We start from the raw sequence: 17,776 nt of genomic DNA on the forward strand, positions 1-17,776 counted from the left end.
AACACTGATTCTTACGTTATAAATAGGTTCTCGGAGTCATGTGCATTTACATCAGTGCAGTTGAATTGCTGAGGTACGTATACTTTTCATTCCCGGACTGGCTGTAGCAGATATTGCAACGATTTGATACCTCATATTTCCCGGCGCGGACTGTGCTTCCTGGTACAAAATGTTCTTTAGTGTTCTTCATAGAGAAAAATTAACCGGTGTTCTGTTGGGCGTACGTGCTGGCCATGAGATTGACCCACCACATCCTATCCACTGATTCGTGGAAATCATATTGAGTAGCGTTCTTAGTGTAAGCATATTATGTGCGGACTGTCTATCGACGCGTCAATTGGCCACCCTTTACCGGGCACCCTGTAACAGGGACAGGGCTGTAAAATTTATTACGGCAGGCAGCACTTCAGGTCTAGCCTAGTCGTCTGCGTTGCAGATGTTTACATCTCAGGGTTAGGCCCAAATTTGCGTTGGCTATTTCGATGGGACTTGACATTGAGTATCGCCAGGTGCACGTTTGGGGACAGTCGAGCTGTCTTCGCCCCGGCGACGTTTTCCCACCACGGTCTTGCTCCACCCACTGTGTTCAAGCGACCAATAGCAACCCTGATTTTCTCACCCCGGCTTTCGTTAACAGCCAATGTGATTGGGCCTTGTAGTTTTCTTGGATAAAGTATGTACGCCTCGCAGGCAGATAGAAACTAGCTTTGAATAAAGACGCAACACGTTCACGAGAGTTAGACTTGTACACAATTATTTTCCCTTATCCATCAAAAGGGATGGTCCTTCGAGTGAAGCTTCATAGTCGGCACATCACGTGCAAAATCAACCACGGGTATTAACATTATCTATCATGTTGATATGATATTATTCGGCGAACATTTGACTGCGCATTATATAGTAAAAATTGAATACTTCGTTGCTTGTGCTACAATCAGTCCGGAAGTAATAACAAGTGTATAGTCGCCGATACAGAAAATTCTAAATCGTAAATCGAAGAATCCTTGTAGAAAGCACTGTAAGTGGCGAATTTTAAAAAAAGAACAATTTTATCGGAAAATGTTCTACGTGCCAATGGTAAGTACGTAGTGTAGGATTTGATTTTTGGGACTTACAGTGTTCTCTACAATGTCTCTTCAATTACCCGAAGTGGTAAACAGAATTACCTCTTGAGGGATGGGTCCAGCAGGGATCCAGACGTCCAGGGTCGTATGTGTAATGAAAAACTTTTAAAAAACTAATGACAGGAACTAATTTAGAAAGGAAATGCTTCGCCTGTCCCTGAACAAGGTTCCGCTCCCTTTTCCCCAGATTCTCTGTTTCAACCACTTAAGCTAACAATAGGACTCAGCTTCCATTTATGGCCCTGCCAGTTTTACGACTCCGAATCTCTCTACCATGGACTATACGTGCTTCAGCAATTCAACGACTGCAATGTTGCATCGATGTGAATGGACATGACTTCGAGCACCTCTTATAACATGAGAAGCATAGTTTCATCCCTTCTTTTAATGTTAAATAACCTGTTGGGCCTTCGTTTGAACACCCGTTATTGCAGTAAGGACGAAAAAGCATAGTGCGTCATTTAAAACAATGAAGGTGACCTCAAGGAATCCGATACGCTTCTACCTACAAGAGGATTATTACTGGCATGTTGCGGCCTCCTTGGTACCGTACAATTTTCATACATAATATTTCTTGCTATCTGTAAAATTAGCGGAGATTTTTAGGTGCGCAAATTTAATATAATATGTTACAAACGAGAGCGTATCAGTAACTAGAATTGTTTTTATTACATGCATTACGAACATTGTTTCTCTCTACCATTTGCGGCCCACTTACAAGGAGTGAGATAGAATTCGAAGTGGGGATGTCGGTCGTGAGTTTTCTGAAGGGTAGATAGCACTACTGTACATTTGTACCTATACGTCTCGCACGAACCTGTTGCATGGAACATAAAGTTATGCAACGCGAAGATGTTGCATGCTTTCTTAATTTGAAAAATTCAGTCCGCAATTTTCGCTTTCATGTTCTTTCTATGCTTATACATTAATTGCTTGAGAATAGTATGAAATTCCTACGCCTTCAAGGACTAATCAGAATGTGTAGTGCCTCTACGAGCTATGGTGACTTAGGTGTGAGGTCACTCAGCGGGGTCTTAACCGATACCCTGCTGGGTATGGGCCGCTAAACGTGGCCCCCTACTACCTCTTGCGGGACTGTGTTTAGGGAGGATCAGGACAAAACTGGGGCCCTATAGATTAAGTGTTACAGCTTCGATTTTAATAGAATAAAACAGAAATGGAAGATACTGTTTATCATTATTAAAAGACACCAATTAAGCTTTGCTACTGGATATTCAATATTGTCTCATTGTCAGCACATATTAAATACAAATCCATTTCAGTAAGGTGTATGTACTGTATTAGAACAGTAGCAAAATAAATTATTTTATATTAAAAACTTATTTTACTCTTTAGGACCCAGGTTTTGCCCTGGTCTTCCCTAAACACAGTCCTGCAAGAGGCAGTAGGAGGGGCACGTTTAGCGGCCCGTACCCAGCAGGGTATCGATTAAGGCCCCGCTGGGTACCTCACACCTAAGTCATTGTAGCTCGTAGAGGCACTATACGTAAATCCAGGGGTCACGCAGGTACTATTGCGAGATGAGAAGAAAGAAGACTACCACGAAGCTGAAATGTCACAGGGGCAAGGGAAATCGCCCGCCGCGTCAACCTATCCCCTCCAACACAGTTCGTCCCATGACGAAGAACGCGAACGAAACTAATCGCAACAATCCGCGGATATGGACAGCCGCTAAGAACCCAAAAGTAGGACTTCTTGGAGGGTATAAGGTGGAGTGAGTGGGCGATTCCCCTTGCCCCTGTGACATTTCAGCTTCGGGGTAGTCTTGTTTCTTCTCATCTCGCAATAGTATATATAATAGTGCCTATACGAGCTATAGTGACTTAGGTGTGAAGTCACTCAGCAGGGTCTTAACCGATACCCTGCTGGGTACCTACGGGCCGCCAAACGTGCCCCCCTACTACCTCTTGCAGGACTGTGTTTAGGGAAGATCAGGACAAACCCGGGGCCCTAAAGGGTAAAACCTCCAAAATTACTTTAAGACTTGCAGTGATTTTAATTTCAAATAAGTTATTAATATCAAATAATTTATATTACTACTGTTTTAATGCAGTACATATACCTTACTAAAATGAGACAACTTTTAATAGCCAGTAGCAAAGCTGAATTGATGTCTTTTAATAATGATAAACCGTATCTTCAATTTGTGTTTTATTTTCTGTTAATCTTTAGGGTCCCGGTTTTGTCCTGGTCTTCTCTAAATACAGTCCTGCAAGAGGTAGTAGGGCGGCACGTTTAGCGGCCAGTACCCAGCAGGGTGTCGGTTAAGACCCCGCTGAGTGACTTCACACCTAAGTCACTATAGCTCGCATAGGCACTATAAGATTTTTTCGCGCATGAGTAACTAAATTTAAAAGTTCGAGGCACAAGCAAATTATAAAATTACTGGAAAAGTCGCATGCTCTTCATGACCTCCATTCGCATCTTGAACGTTATTAAGAAAATCGGTAACTACGTGCACTTACTATACACTTATAAATAAACTTCTACTGATGCAGGCTACTGATATACCTGACTTGGACTTATTAATAGACTACTATAAAATCAATAGGAATTCCATAGGAAGAAATTATAACTTTGTGTTATGAATACCTATATTGTTGGAGGGCAAACATTCTCCTAACATTCTGTTAGTTACCAGGCATCTCCTAAGTAAGGGCTTTGTAGCAATTCCGTTCAAAGCAACTGACTTATCGTTACACTTTCCACTTCAACGTACAAATTCGCGTAGAACAAAACTTATCCACTCATCTGGTTACTAAGAGCCATGTGCATCCCCTCTCCACTAAACAGCTAATCTGTGTAAGACCTAGGACCGCGTTCACATAGAGACTTTCCAAACAGCATTTTCTATACATCCATTCCATTCTGGCAGAGTACCCCCGCAAAGAAATTGTGAGTTTTCACATTATCGTGAATATCTGCGAAACCGTGAAAGGCATTGGGAAAAATTTTACTTCAAAGTTCTATGGGTTTTGATATTCTACAATATGGCGATAAAGAATTTTCGAAAAAAGCGTGGTGGGGATAAATTTTAAAATAATTAATTTTTCCGAAAGTTCCTTGTCGCCATGTGTTATCAAAAACCTCAAAACATTGAATTAACCCTTCGTTGACACACCTCCTTTTTCGATCAACTTTGACATACCTGGGTGGCTCACACCCAGAACAATTTTTGAATAACTGCCATTATCATCTAAAGAATCCAGTCGCCATAAAAAAAATCATGGATCAGTTTTGAAGTCTCTAGAATATATTCCAATAGTTTTTTTTATTGAAATTTAATCACAGTTTTTGTAAAAAAAATTAAATTACCACATGTCGAGAAAAAATGAAGAAAATCTTTAAATAGTTGTAACTTTTACAAATTTCAATATTAGAAGTTAAAAATCTACAGTGTGGTTGTTCGGATATAATATTTTGAGAGAGAAAATAGTTTGTAAGTCAACTCTGGAGAAAAGGTATTCATTTTGCATATAGAAGGTACAAAGCGTCAAAACCAGCTTATGGGTGGCTCACACCCAGAGTGTCAACGAGTGTAAACTTTTTTCCATATCTTCTACGGGATGTTATCACCGCTAGGATCGTTTCATTGCTAAAACAGAAAATGGTTACGTTATTAGCATCACTTGAACTACATTTTTACGAAGTATCAAATTTTGTTGAATTTTTTAATTGCCGAGCACACCTTGTTAGGTAATGTACGTCTCGTCCGATTGATTTAGCCTAATATTGATTCGCTGTTTAAAGAAACATTGCCGAAATATAATTATATGTATGTTGAAGTATAAATAATCGATCTATGACGTTTCACATCTGGGTGTCCAACAATACTGTAGGGACAATGATGTGACAAGCAGGCTCTTTACAGAAGGGAACTTTTGTCAATGATAAATGCATTCTTTATTCTAGAATATCATTAAGTTTGCATTTACCGGTAACACAGTATAAAATTTCCGGTTTCAGCAGTCCATCATTCTGATCCGTGATCTTAATCTGATTCTGATCCATTCAGAGCTTGCAAATGGTCTCTACAAATCTATTTATTTTTTTTATCATTATTTTATGTTCTTAAAGGATAATTCGCCTGCACTAATACATTTATCCACTCGTTTATTCACATGTTTTTTTTACGAATTTGGATTTCGTTCTGACGTTAAATAGAATATCTAATTTCGTCAGACACTTGTTCGATTATTCATACTGCTTTTCAGATACTTGGCTCTTGAATCCATCCATTCATTAGGGTCTTCGTTTATTACATATGCATGTTATAATTGACGGATGTAGAACGGATGTACCTACCTGTTCAATCCATCGCGTGAACAATTTTAGGCGATTGATATATTCGCTATCTCCACTCAATGGATTAAGTTTCGACCGACCTTAAGGGAACGTGGCCAATTGCCTGGTAACGTTCCGTGCGATCGACCCGTCGAGTCGAATACAATATCTGCTAACCACTAAGTCGTTAGAATCCTATTATATGCACTGGTAATGGTGTTTATAATTATATTACTTAGCGTTTCGACTACGGTTAGCCTTTCGTATACGTTCGGATATACTTTGCGTAACGATTATCGTGACGTTCATGAAGCCTGTGCAGTTATAGCGTGCCTTTCTTAAGGGGTTATACCTAGTCAGGCGGCCGAAAAGAGGGGAATATTTGTGATTTTTTTTTGAAGAAGCGGAAGCGTATAATTTTACAGAACTTTTTGCGTTTCAAAGAGCAACATTTAAAGAACATTTGGTAATTTTTTCGTAGAAAAATATTTAAGTTTATAATAAAATAACAAGCGACATCCAAGAAGCATTTTTAAAAATTTGCTTTCGCGGTGAGCACTGCCATTCGGAACTAGATTATCTAAAATCAAAAAACAAAAAAGATTTCGTTTGTATATTAATGTATCCTCAGGTTGACGGAGAGAATTTTCCGAAATATTAAGTTAAAACAACATGGCAGCTATTTAAAGTTGAAATCCTGATTTTTCGCGTAATTTTTACAGGAAAAAATCAGGTTTTCAACTTTAAATAGCCGCCATTTTGTTGAAAATTAATATTTCGGAAAATTCTCTCCGTCAACCTGAGGATACATTAATATACTAACGAAATCTTTTTTGTTTTTTGATTTTAGAAAATCTGGTTCCGAATGGCAGTGCTCACCGCAAAACCAAATTTTTAAAAATACTTCTTGGATGTCGCTTGTTATTTTATTATAAACTTAAATATTTTTCTACGAAAAAATTACCAAATGTTCTTTAAATGTTGCTCTTTTAAACGCAAAAAGTTCTGTAAAAATATACGCTTTCGCTTCTTCAAAAAAAATTCACAAATATTCGCCTCTTTTCGACCGCCTGACTAGGCATAACCCCTTAAGGGGTTAGACCACCTTGGACGGAGCAAAATTGCAGTCATTTTCGGCATTTTTTTAGGAAAATAATGAAATAAACAGAAAATTTAATATGAAGCCTGTTATTGTACAACTCTCGCCGGAAAAATTCGTATTGTTTTTCCTACAAAATGGCGACGGTATAGCCGTGAGATTGAACAGCATGAAAACGTCGCTCCTCAAGATTTTGCGTATCACGGCTCTAGCGCGGCCATTTTGTTGGAAAAAAAAATACGATTTTTTCCGGCGAGAGTTGTACAATAATAGGCTTAATATTAATTTTTCTGTTTATTTCATTATCTTCCTAAAAAAATGCCGAATGTGACTGCAATTTTGCTCCGTCCAAGGCGGCCTAACCCTTTAAGGGGGTAGGTTCCCCTCAAAATTTTCGAAAATTGATTCTTAGGATGTTTGCATATTCCGCTAGCTACATCTTTTCTACGAATTTGAAGCGCATCCGGGCCCCGAAATTCTAAAAAATGAAGGAATTACAGTAAAAAATGTACGTGCCTGCGCATGAGATCACATAACGATGTCCAACTTCAAGCGCGATTTCCCAGAAACTACGTTTTCCGAAACGGCGAACGTAAAATCTCCAAAACCGCTCGAACGATTTGAATGAAAATTTACAGGGAGTTGTAGGAAACTATTCCCCTCCATGTATTGGGAGCAGATTTTCAATATAAATTCTTTAAAAAAAGATAAAAAATATTTTTCCTACAAAAAAAGGAAAAATCAGAAACATCAACATAAAAATTGTATTAATTTGTTTAACAAAATTTTGCTTTCTGCACAAGATGGATACTGTCTTACAGATTATAAAAATGCCTTTACTTCGTGTTTTAGGTAATTCACCTGTCCGGAATCGTGTTCACCATCAAACGGTGCATCGCGTACACGCTCTCACATTTATATTTATAATTTTTTTTCCTATAAATATATTTAAAATTTTCTTTTTGCGCATTAGAGTCAACGAAATGGCGCTTAAAATGTAAAACAAAAATTATCTCTATATTCATTTATTACTTCAGAATGTGCGTTTGAAGAAGGCCCTGATTTTGGGCTGTTCAGGGTAACCTACCCCCTTAAGGGGCTGTTTTAGCCGTTTGGAAATTTGTTGCATTTGCTGGGAAATGTCGGAGCATCGCAGCATGACGCTGCGTGTGTGGTTATTAAAATAAGGAAAACACATGTACAACGTATTAACGATAATCGATTTAACTCGGCGGGAAGCGCTACTGGGTAAAATTTACCACAGAGGCGCTAGTTGCGAAAATATGAAGACTGTTTGAGTTTTCGTTACAATTTTTTAAAGAACTTTAATAAAGATTTGAAGATATCTCATCAATTTTGTTTGGTGCTTAAAACGCTGTACTTTAACATAAAAATTACAAAGTTGAAAAAAAAATATTCTGAAACCGTGTTTTTTTACGTTTCAATTTTGGGTATTTTTGACCCGGTAGCGACAACCTGTGTTACAATAGGGGGTGCGCCTCCCGCCGGGTTAAGCACGACTATGAAATATTATCAAATTTTAAGTGTTCTATCAAACACAAACACTAAGAAACAAGAGTTCGAATGCTTGAAGTAAAAGATGATAGCTTTGAACCTATACCTCAGATAGGGGAGAAAATTCTGTGATATTGTAATGATATTTTGCTCGAAAAGTTGTAACAATAATTTTGGTGCTTCAAGAGAAAGGGAACGTGCCTCACCTTTGAGGAAGAATATGGGATTCTGTGTGTTGTTGTGTTACAATAATGTAGAATAGTAGAATTATTTTTCTCTTGGCTGGCAAAATTAAGTAAACAGTTGTAAGTACTTCAAGTATAAATTTTTTGGGATGTAGAATGGAATTTATTAACTGCCGCAAGGAAATTAACATCATTTGCATTTTCTCACTGCAATTAAGGAATGCAAACAATGTTGCACAATTTTATGGAGCATAATAATTTCTCAAATTTAGTTGGACAAAGCTTTTTACATTCCTTATATATCAGTTTTATATATTATTCCTTATATATCTCTTCTTCAAGAATTGTAACAACTGAAAATGGGCTACATAGGTAGAATAGATAATAATACTCGAAAATATATTTTCAGACTTTCCTTGTAATTTAATATCATATCAGTGGAAAAAAAGTAGAATATTTCGTTCAGCTTAGATTCCTTACCATGTAAGAACGCATAACGGAGAATGGTTACGGCGGACCTGAGCGCTTTTTAAATTCCCGCCAAGCATCGAGCTTCCCAATGAATCGTTTTCTCGGTCCGTCGCCATTTAAAAGTTCTAAATGGCGTTATTATTGTCCATTATCGAGTGACCGAAAAATTTCGAGTTTTCCAAGTGAAGTAATTCCCCAAGGTAATGGCGGGCCAGCCCACGTATCGGTAGTTGCTCTTAATGCATTTACAACGTCGCGGCCATAAAACCAAGCACTAAGGGGGTTAACCGGGTCGCGTATCGTTTTCCAAGGGCTAGCTCTCCCGATTCCCAAGAGAAAGAGCGAAGGCGTAGCCCGATGCTGGTTGCTGGTTAAGAGCTCAGGTGGTTACTCGGCTATACGCGCGGCTCGAGGGCCTCGTTTAAGGCGAAGAGAAGTTCACTCTCCTGTATAAGGTCGAACTGGCTTGAGGACTTGAGGCAAAATCGGTTTACCGCGCTCGATACTCCTGCTCGTAACGAAACAGCACCAGACGGAGGGCGAGAGAGCGCGACCACTCTTATGGCCGACGACGCAGCTCCCTTTAGCCCCTGCATCGTCTTTCCTTTCCTCTCCACATGTGCGTGCACGAGCGAAGGGACATCGACGCTCGAAATCTCCTCGTTCAAACAGTCTCAGAATTTAACCGCAAACAGAACCTCGACCGCGCTTCTACCTCTTTGAAACGAGGAACAGAGAGCTTTACCAACGGGAGCAGAACATTTCGGCAGGGCGCGCGCTCGTGTGTATTTAGCGGAAGAAACGGACACAGAATAAAGTGCCCTTGAGTGTCGGGAGTCAATAGCCCAGGAATATGTACAATGCACATTCAGCGTCATTTTTGGACACTACACTCGACGCAATATCTTTGGCCCTCCGGGACATTGAGGAGTAGACCCTACCTCACGTTGCTCCTCCACTGCTGCCCTCTATACCCCGTCTTTTATCCCTGTTTACTTCACTCGATTGTTTGTTCTATAGGCAAAAGGCGCAATCAGTGCGAAAAACCGGTGACATTTTAGACATTTTAGAGGCAGTATGGGGAGGGTGATTCTTTCAAGATCCAAGCAAATATATCTGGGAAGAGCCGAGGCAGACAGTGACAATGCTAGAGATGGGTTAGGTCTGGTTCTAATATGATCCTGGGAGGGCTAAATACTTTGCACTAAATTAGGTACTTCAAATCCTGAACATGCCATGGTGACTGGCCAGTTTGGGTTTCTAGAGCCTAGTAGTGACTGGTGAGAAACATACTGTAAAAAAGGCCAAGTTCGAGTGATCGCTTGCCCGTAAAAAGCAGTGAGATGAGATCTAATGTGCGGCCAGGTTCAACATCCCACTACAAAGTGCCACAGCTAGGCACAGGGCTACGGCCTAGAAAATGGCTCCGTGCAACTTGGCCATAATGCATTCTAACCCTGGATCAACTCATTCGATATTCGTGTACGAATATTGGTTATTCGCATTAAAACGTGCAAGTGCGAAGTGCAAATATTCATATTTGTGTACGAATATTTGGCATTTGCACATATTGGCGAGTATTGTCCCGACTCAAGTCGGTAGGGGCATTATGGCCAAGTTACACTTGGCCGCACATTAGATCTCATCGCACTGCTTTTCTACGGCCAAGCAGTCACTCGAACTTGGCCTTTTTTACAGGCATGTTTTTGTTGCGATTTCACTCCTCTTTTTGCAGGTTAGCCTTTGGTTTTTGTAGACATGAACCGTCGCCAGGCATGCCAACTATGCGATGGCGCCAGGACATACCATCACTTAAGTGTAACGACTCCGTTTGCGAATCGCCAGTAATTAAATTAGCCATTTTAACATAGGATATGTTATTTGGCCGTTTTTTTTTGTAATACAACGATCACAATCCTTTCGGAATTTGAGTTTGTGTGTCAAAAACAACCCTTTTCATGCAGGTGTTGAAAAAACTATCGACGTAGCGTGAAGTTTGCCCGAGCGTAGCGAGAAGACTGTCAATAGGTACAGGTTACAAAATGCTTCCCCCGACTTTACGGGTTGAAAGAGGGAAAATGTTAGTTTTCAGATTTGTTCCTTTGTTTGTGCCTCAAACCCTACCATCGTGCCAAATTTCAGCATTCTAGGACACCCAGAAGTACCTTAGAATTTTGATGATCAGTGAGTCAGTCAGTCAGTCAATGACAAAATCAGCAATTTTTGGAATCGTACGAATTAAAAAGTACCAGAGATAGAAGCGCGTAATTGTGAGGCCAGTTTTAGCTTGTCAACATCTAACACAGAAAATAAATTGAGCCGTCTAACTTTTTTCGGTGCAAAGTTATGAGGAGGTCAAAAGTACACCGAGTTGTTTCCAGTAAAGGGTGCTACGGCAGTTGGCTTGGCTCGAGCTTGGCGGGTCCACTGCCGTGGCCCCAGATCTGGCGACTTGTATTCTCAGGAGTGTCCTCGGCTATGCCGTTATTTTTATTCCACGCGTTATACATATTTGCCTCACCCTGCTCCGTTTCGACCACTTTTCCACTATCGCGTGAAGGAGTCCACTGTCTATGTTGACTGTCCAGCGACAGCCAGCCAAGGCTTACCGTGATTCGGTTAGTTTCCAGGTTGGTTAGTTTAGGCGTGTATAGCCGCCATTGCCTGCGCTATAGCGGTTCCCTGGTCACACGGACCTCCTCTACCGCAGCTATTTGCTCCGGGAAACGAGACGCTTGTTTCATAAGCGAAACAAGACCGTTCCTGTGGGATGGGAAATTTCGCAGGATGAGAAGCAGCTAGACTGAGACTTGCGACTAGACAGGGAGGAGCAATAATGAATGTGCGGGGGGAGGAGGGGCTGCATTCGCGCATGGATTGACTACTTGAAATGAAGAGGTACAGGAGATGATGCTAAGGAAAGTCATTGAATCGGTAATGAAATTTGGGTGTTTAATATTAAGAGTTGAAATACTCTTTTTAGCAGCATTTGAATAGCTACACATATTCCAGGTGGACAATGTGAATTATTTTCTGTACTTGTACAGTATTCTGTTTGCTTCTGACTGTGTGATTGCTTACTCTCTAATAAATAATTGTTTTGAGGTGAGCATCATCCGCCTCGTGCATAAAAAATCGACCAGTTCAGTAGCTCAGCAATTCGGAGCCTAATCATTAGTAAAACTATGAGGAGAATTTCAAGTCCGTACATTAAAATCAAATTTATAACCCGGTACTGTGGGGATGAATGGAGTTCTTCTGTCGGGTTCAATTACTGTGTTCAGGTCAGAATTGGGGTCTATTTAGGATGCTAGAATGAGTTACAAGAAAAGTGCACGTCCACGTGACAGTAGAATTCTACCAGTATTCAGAAAGTAATCGATTGTTAGCCAAAGATCTGATTGAAATCAATGACCGTGTACTACACGAAAACTTTCAAGAATAGGAACGGATGAGAACTTGCACATCTACACATCTGTTTTAGTTGGTCATCTAAATAATTAAGAGAGTGATAGAAGGATGTTCCAGATGGCGCTTATGCACCCTGTGCGGACTCTAACGTGTTTCCCCATTGATAGTTTTTAGAAAGCATATCAAATATTATGTGAGAGTTCTTGTGTGTTTGCTTTGGAAACTGATTCTTCGGCGTGAAAACACGACGACGCTCACTAGAAATGTTAAGGCGTTTCATTCTATTCTTATCTTCCCATATTTTCTGAAAAAGTATCCTTTCTATTCAGGCTATCATTCCTGCTTCTTCAAATGATACCCTATCTCTTGTAGTGTCACATATTCTAGGCTGGTGCATCTACCTTACTCCTTAAGCTTTGTATTCAGCCTTCCCTCGGTTTCCCAATACGCATCTTTCCCCATAAGCAGGCTAATCTTGTAGACAGCAGATAATGACATTTGCAAATGTTCATCCTCCCGGGAGGTGTACCTACACTTGTTTCATCTTATCCTATGTAGTGAACACTGTCTTGATCCTTTCTTCTTTGAGGATTCTGCTTATCCTGTCATTGATGCGCATACATAGGACAGCAAGAGCAGGGGCCTCTGCACCGCTGGTGTCTTCGTTTGCGTTCCTGCTTGCGTCCTCTTATTTTGGTTATCGGATCCTGTGCAGGGAATGTTGAAATCTTCTCCGACAGCACACATTCAGCGTCCAGGGTGTTCTCTGTGTAGTTCAGCTCCATTTATTTCTCGTATAGTAATGTTTGTATCAGCAGCTAGGTCCAGTACTCCTACCAAAGTGTATCCGGTGAAAAATGACGAGCCAGTTTAATAAAAGCATAGTATGATACGTGCAGGGCACACAACAAAGCAATTTGTCAAGTCCGTCAGCACGTCGAAAAACAGACGACAGGCCTGAAAAGGCCAACTCTTCAACATGCCAAATTTTAGAAATATTTCCCGGCGTTCCCTTTATTATTCCATGTGCTTCATTTTTGTCGAGCAGTTTCTTAATAGATTCGGAAGAAGTTCGAATTGAAAGTATGAAATAGGAGGCGTGATTCCCAATGAATTCGTGAAAGAAAGCCTCCGATGGATTCTACGATGCTATAAAGACGCTGCGCCCTTTTCATCTTGGTGCCATAGAAGCTTTAATTGTTCTTTTTGCGCTGCTCGTTCCTCACTGTACCGTTCGATTTCTTTCCTTTAGCAGCGGAAGTAGTTACCCGTTTACTTTGCATCTACAGTCTCTCAGCAACTCCGTGAAAATTCGATGAAAGTTTCTGTTGCTCTTTATGCATTCACTATCGAGAGGTCATACTATCACGACTATCCCAATAATATCCTGTTAAGAGGCGATGCATACATGCAGGCAATTGACGGAGCTTCTTCGCTGTTATTGAAGTTTCATTCATGCGCATGAACCTATTGATAGGAATAATTCGCGGAATGCGCCGTGATAACGTGAAAACCACACATTTGCAGGTCAGTGAGTGACAGAATGTTACCAAATCCAATGTTCGGGTTGTGGAATTTGTTCCTTTGATGTGAAAGTATTTCGCGGTATCGAATTAAAAAATCTGCCGGTTCGAAATTTGATCGCTGTCTACTATCTTACTGCGAAGAGGCTACAGAACTGTCGAATCGCAAAGGGTTATAAATTTCAAATATCCCCGCATGATGATGTTAAAGAGTTGGTATACTGTTTGAAAGCAGGAAATGTCCAATCTGCGCTGGAACAAAATACGGAATGTCCCCACTGTTTGCCTAAGCACAAGCTTCTGTCGTCAAGGTAAAACAAGAAATTATTTAAAAAGAAAATTATATAAGAGAATTAAATTCAATGACTCCTCAAAAAAGGTTATGTTATGAAAGTGTATGTGAATATATATATGTTTGAAAGTTAATCAAAAACGTTTCAAAATCTGTCAATTATACTAATCTTGATTGCAACACATTTGTTAAAAAATACATGTTTGAAAGTTAATCAAAAACGTTTTTTGTCATGCTATTCTAATTGTTTGTAATATCTATTTAAAATATTTTACTATCCAAATGCACACTTTCAGATAAATAGATATTACAAACAATTAGAATAGCATGACAAAAAACGTTTTTGATTAACTTTCAAACATGTATTTTTCAACAAATGTGTTACAATTAAGATTAGTATAATCGACAGAATTAAAAATCAGCGGGAATAGACGAAAAATGGCGAACGAATCAAAAGTGGCCTTTTCGTGGCCAGACTCTTATTACAGTGTCTCTAATTTTACCTAGTGAATCATGCAGTAAATACGTACCAAATCGATTTTTTTTTCTTTTCCAGGTACGTTCGAAGGCTGCATTCGCAGAATACTATATGTATACCACGGCAGCCACGTAAGTGATTCGACCACCAGACATTCATCAAACTAATTAAAGAGACCTAATTAAACGGCTTTAAAGTTAACTTACTTAAAATGATCACACCACATCTCACCATATTTCTCATTTGCCCTTGGTTGATTCTGGGAGAATACGCTTAGTTGGTAGAACACATGTACTATACAGCAACGTATAACTTGGGAAGCATTCGAGAGGTGTGAAAAGCGATACCCTTGAGGATACAAGCCGTCGCATGTGTTTTTCACCACAGGGCACGGCAGATCCAAAATGCGTATCCCTCCTGGAGATCCAAGGGATTTAAAGCACATAGGTGCAGTCCCTAAATGCACATCTATGTATCTTGGTGTCCCTAGGGCCTTGAAGTACAGTGCCTAAATATTAAAAAAATGCGATAACGTTAAGGAATGATTTTACCTACCCAGACCGATCTCTTCAGAGTGAATTTCCGCAGAAAGAAGTTGATCCTTCTGTAGGATGGTTGTTTCTACAGGTCACAACAATGATTACACCTTTGGAATGGATATTGTTCCGTCTTACGGGAACAAAGGGGGGCTCAGAGCGAGGCAGAAATTCAGCGACACTTTATTACTAGGCAATTGCTTACCGTCGAAGTCTTGGGGAGCATTTGCCTGCCAGATGTCTAATAGGTGGCAATTCGGCATCGTGCTATTTTTTTGGACACTTCGACCGTCCTCGCTCTGGGAAAATCCGTTGATTGCTCTGTCAGCGGGTGGTGTACGGTAACTTCAAAACGGTACATACCGTCGACCACCGCTGACTCGCGGGACAATACGATCATAAACCGCGACCCCGGCGAGACGCTCCGGCCGATCAACCCAGCGAGGTTTGTTAGCCAGATGTCCGGTTTTCCCTCCGCTACGTCACGAAGAAGGAGAGGATTCCTCCTCCATCACCGAAATCGTAGAGGGAAGGTTCCTCCTCTTCAAGCAAAGCTAAGCCAATCAGGCATTTTGGCGCCTCCCAAAAATCAGATGTCTTGTCCACCTTTGACATCGAAAAGGTGGACAAGACCAGAAGTCAATGAGCTCGCGAATAGTACGGTTCGGTGTGTTTGATGAGGTCAGCATTCGGACCATCAGCACAAGCAGAGCTAAACTTCTCAGATCATCGTTCAGATCAGAATCGACACGTAATAATTTAAACAGGCACCCAATATTAATTTGGCGGGTGATAGATCGTCCGGCTTATACGCGTACCAACCGGTGAATCGAGCCTTACAACCTCGAAAGCAAAATTCTATAATTTTCACGCGTGTGCCGTGTGAACAGATATATGTATATGAATATTTGAAATGAAAGAAACCGTTCTGCTGGTCACACCACAGCGGCCAGGCGACGAGTGTCAGTCGTGCCGTCTCTCCCGGAATTCGTACGCCTCGCGACGTTGCCGCGTTGCTGATGGGATTCGTAGAATCCCATCGTTGTCGGCTCTTACACTTGCATACCCCAATGTGCTCCACATTCACACGAAGTTTCATTAAATCAGAATTTTCGGGTTGGGAGAGTTTCCTAGTGGGACATACATAGGGTAAAGTCGATAGCTCCACGATTTTCTCGGCGATAAGTGAAATGCGTGGGAACTCATTCTGCATACATTTGGGACATTATTGCGTTATTAGCCTGTACGTGGGGCCTAACGGAAGTTAACGTACTAAAAGTAAAAGACCTAACAAATATTAAGTAATGTATATCACTGCACGAGTTGTAGAATGCCACTGACAATGAGGAAACTATGTAGAACATCAGACAATATTGAATTTGTATTAGACTCGTAATATTATACGTGTAATAAATGTATATAATATGTTACATAATTCAGAGTGGTCGTTAATGGCTCGCACTCCGATGCAACATTAAATAAAGAATTTAAAATCCATTGTGCCGAGTGAATAATGCACGAGAAACGCGTCTAATCATACCTAAAATCGCGCAGGGTGAACGAGTAAACGTTGCTGAATGGATTTGGAATTGCGTAATAGGCTTGTGTTCGTGTGTATACCTACACTTAGCATGACTCTGCGCCTATACGACATACGATTCACGGAAATGATCTTGCGTGATTATTTGGAGGAGGGTGTGCTGAAAATATTGCAGTCGGTCCGAAAGTGGAGCTTAATTTTTCAAAATTTAACAAGGAATATCTTCCAAACGCCAAAAAGGCAAATGTTAAATTTGTTAAATTTTGAAAAATGTCGCTGTTTTTGTTACTACACATAAAATTATTTTGTAATGGATTGCTTATGTTAGCTACTAATAAAACAAGATATTTATCGCAAAAGCCTGGTCTTTAATTTAAACAAACCGATTTGTTGCTACTTTCCTTTATCATTCGACTTTTCCTTATAACATGGATACGAAAAGTTTCCCAAAACATTTTACTTAAACCACTGTAAAGGGCATTAATTAAGGTAACAAATAAACAGAATTAATTTTTGTTATCACAAATAAGTTTAAAAAATTGAAAAATAAATAAATGTAGAAAATATTAAATTATATATCATTAGAAAGGAATAATTTTTCCTATTTTTTGGCGCAAATTTCATTCCGATATCTTAAAAAGAGACCCAAGAGGCGGCAAATTTGAAATCGGGCCCAGTGTGCGCCATCTATGCAGGACCCAAGGTTCTGAGCTCTCTCGAAAGGTAAATAAGTCACAGTGCGGTAGCCTTGTAGCGAGTGACGAAGAACACATTTAATGGTTCGCACCGTCAAGGTTATCGTTTACAAACCGCTACGGTAGTGTCTCAAAATGAAGAACGGGGTTTCTGGTTCGAAATAAGGCGACCGCTATCCCCTCCACTTCTGCTGTGGCTGCGGAGGTTGAGACAAATCAGTCAGGGCAGTCAATTCCTCTCGCTCATTCGACGCGATAAGGCAATAAAGAGAAACCGAAAAGACAGTTCAGAACCGAACGTCACCTTTCGAGGCTACATAATATTTACACCAGCGTTAACGACGTTAATACCTTGGCTGTTGACTTTCAACAGTCAAAGTCGCTGTCCCCCTTGTCACCCGCTACTTTCCCGATATCGATATATGCATTCCACGAATTATACGCATCAGAATATAGGGAATATTTTTGCCTGTCCAAAAAAATTAAATGGTACCCCCGCGCGACCATTTTAGGAAGAATGAAAGGGGAGAACTCTCATGTCGCGATTGCTGCTGGGATGCGGCAGTGGTACAGCAGGGATGGGGGCGAAGGGTAGAAACACT

General features: G+C 40.4%; 1 protein-coding gene and 1 long non-coding RNA gene across 2 annotated transcripts in view; one reads left to right on the forward strand and one right to left on the reverse strand.

Moving 5' to 3' along the window:
- Positions 1-17,776, forward strand: part of LOC143369799 (furin-like) — a 431,604-nt gene that overhangs the window by 232,118 nt on the left and 181,710 nt on the right. Inside the window, exon 3 of the mRNA XM_076814185.1 lies at positions 14,482-14,534. Within this exon, the coding sequence (XP_076670300.1) occupies positions 14,482-14,534 (53 nt within the window). The remainder of the gene's footprint in view (positions 1-14,481; positions 14,535-17,776) is intronic.
- Positions 14,463-15,099, reverse strand: LOC143369823 (uncharacterized). The gene is made up of 3 exons (XR_013085506.1): positions 14,959-15,099; positions 14,635-14,896; positions 14,463-14,580 (listed from the first exon to the last, which is right to left on the reverse strand). It is a non-coding gene; the product is annotated as an uncharacterized LOC143369823 (long non-coding RNA).

The sequence above is a fragment of the Andrena cerasifolii genome, chromosome 6 (assembly GCF_050908995.1).
Source record: "Andrena cerasifolii isolate SP2316 chromosome 6, iyAndCera1_principal, whole genome shotgun sequence".
NCBI classification, from domain to species: Eukaryota; Metazoa; Arthropoda; class Insecta; order Hymenoptera; family Andrenidae; genus Andrena; species Andrena cerasifolii.